The sequence below is a fragment of the Neopelma chrysocephalum genome, unplaced genomic scaffold (assembly GCF_003984885.1).
Source record: "Neopelma chrysocephalum unplaced genomic scaffold, ASM398488v2 Primary Assembly neopelma1_95018, whole genome shotgun sequence".
Lineage (NCBI taxonomy): Eukaryota > Metazoa > Chordata > Aves > Passeriformes > Pipridae > Neopelma > Neopelma chrysocephalum.
Window position 1 is genome coordinate 1 of NW_020923720.1, and position 1,151 is coordinate 1,151.

At 65.5% G+C, this 1,151-nt stretch overlaps 1 protein-coding gene across 1 annotated transcript; it reads left to right on the top strand.

The window, feature by feature from the left end:
* Window positions 1-263: 263 nt before the first annotated feature.
* On the top strand, window positions 264-826 carry LOC113980706 (basement membrane-specific heparan sulfate proteoglycan core protein-like; the record flags this gene model as incomplete). Its single annotated transcript, XM_027707911.1, has 3 exons — window positions 264-356; window positions 433-513; window positions 596-826. Coding segments are annotated over 3 exons (405 nt in total), but the record flags the coding sequence as incomplete, so codon positions are not given.
* Window positions 827-1,151: the final 325 nt, after the last annotated feature.

The window sequence follows — 1,151 nt, forward strand, 5'->3', positions numbered from 1 at the left end:
CCATCCCTTCCCCTTCCTTTCCCTTTCCCCTTCCCCATATTTATGTCACCCTCCCCTTCCCCTTCCCCTTCCCCTTCCCCTTCCCCTTCCCCTTCTCCTTCCCCTTCCCCTTCCCCTTCCCCTTCTCCTTCCCCTTCCTCTTCCCTTTCCCTTACCCTTTCCCTCTCCCTTTCCCTTTCCCTTTCCCTTTCCCTTTCCCCTTCCCCATATTTCTCCCACCCTTCCCATTCCCGCTCCCATCCCAATCCCCTGTCCGTGTCCAGGTGGGCTCCTACGGTGGGCGCCTGCGCTACACCCTGACCTACACCCCGGGGGGCCCGGGAGCCCCCCAGCCCGACGCCGACATCCAGATCACGGTATGGGGCAGCTCTTTGGGGTGACACAGGGACACGGGGTGGCACCAGGACCCCCCTGACCCCCCCCCATCCACAGGGCAATGACATCACGCTGGTGGCCCATCAGCCCGAGCTGCCCCCGCGGACCCCCCAGGCCTTCGAGATCATTTTCCGGGAGGTAGGGGGGGGCGGGTGGCTTCTGTTCCCAATGTCCCCGTTGCCCAGGGCGTGTCCCCCCCGTGACCCCCCTGTCCCCTCAGCAATACTGGCAGCGGCCGGACGGGCAGCCGGCGACGCGGGAGCACCTGCTGATGGCCCTGGCGGACCTGGACGAGATCCTGATCCGGGCCACCTACTCCACGAGCACGGCCTCGGCCGGCATCGCCGACGTGGCCATGGACACGGCCGTGCCCCCCCAGCCCGGCCTGCCCCCCGCCCCCGAGGTGGAGGAGTGTCGCTGCCCCCCCGGCTACCACGGGCTGTCCTGCCAGGTGGGCCCAGTGTCACCCTGTCACCCCTCCAGTGTCATTCTGTCACCCCTCCAGTGTCACCTCCTCATCTCTCCCATTGTCACCCCATCACCCCAATCATGTCCCCGTCCTCCATCCCAGTATCGCCCCCATCACCCCCATCATTGCATCCCCCCCCAGCATCTCCCCATCACCCTCCAGCATCCCCAGCATCACCCCCATCACTCCTTCAGCATCTCCCCTTCACCCCCATTATCCCCCTATTATCCCCCCATCACCCTCATTGCCCTCTCAGCATCCCTCATCACCCCAGTTATCCCCTTGTCGCCCCCATTATCCCCCTACC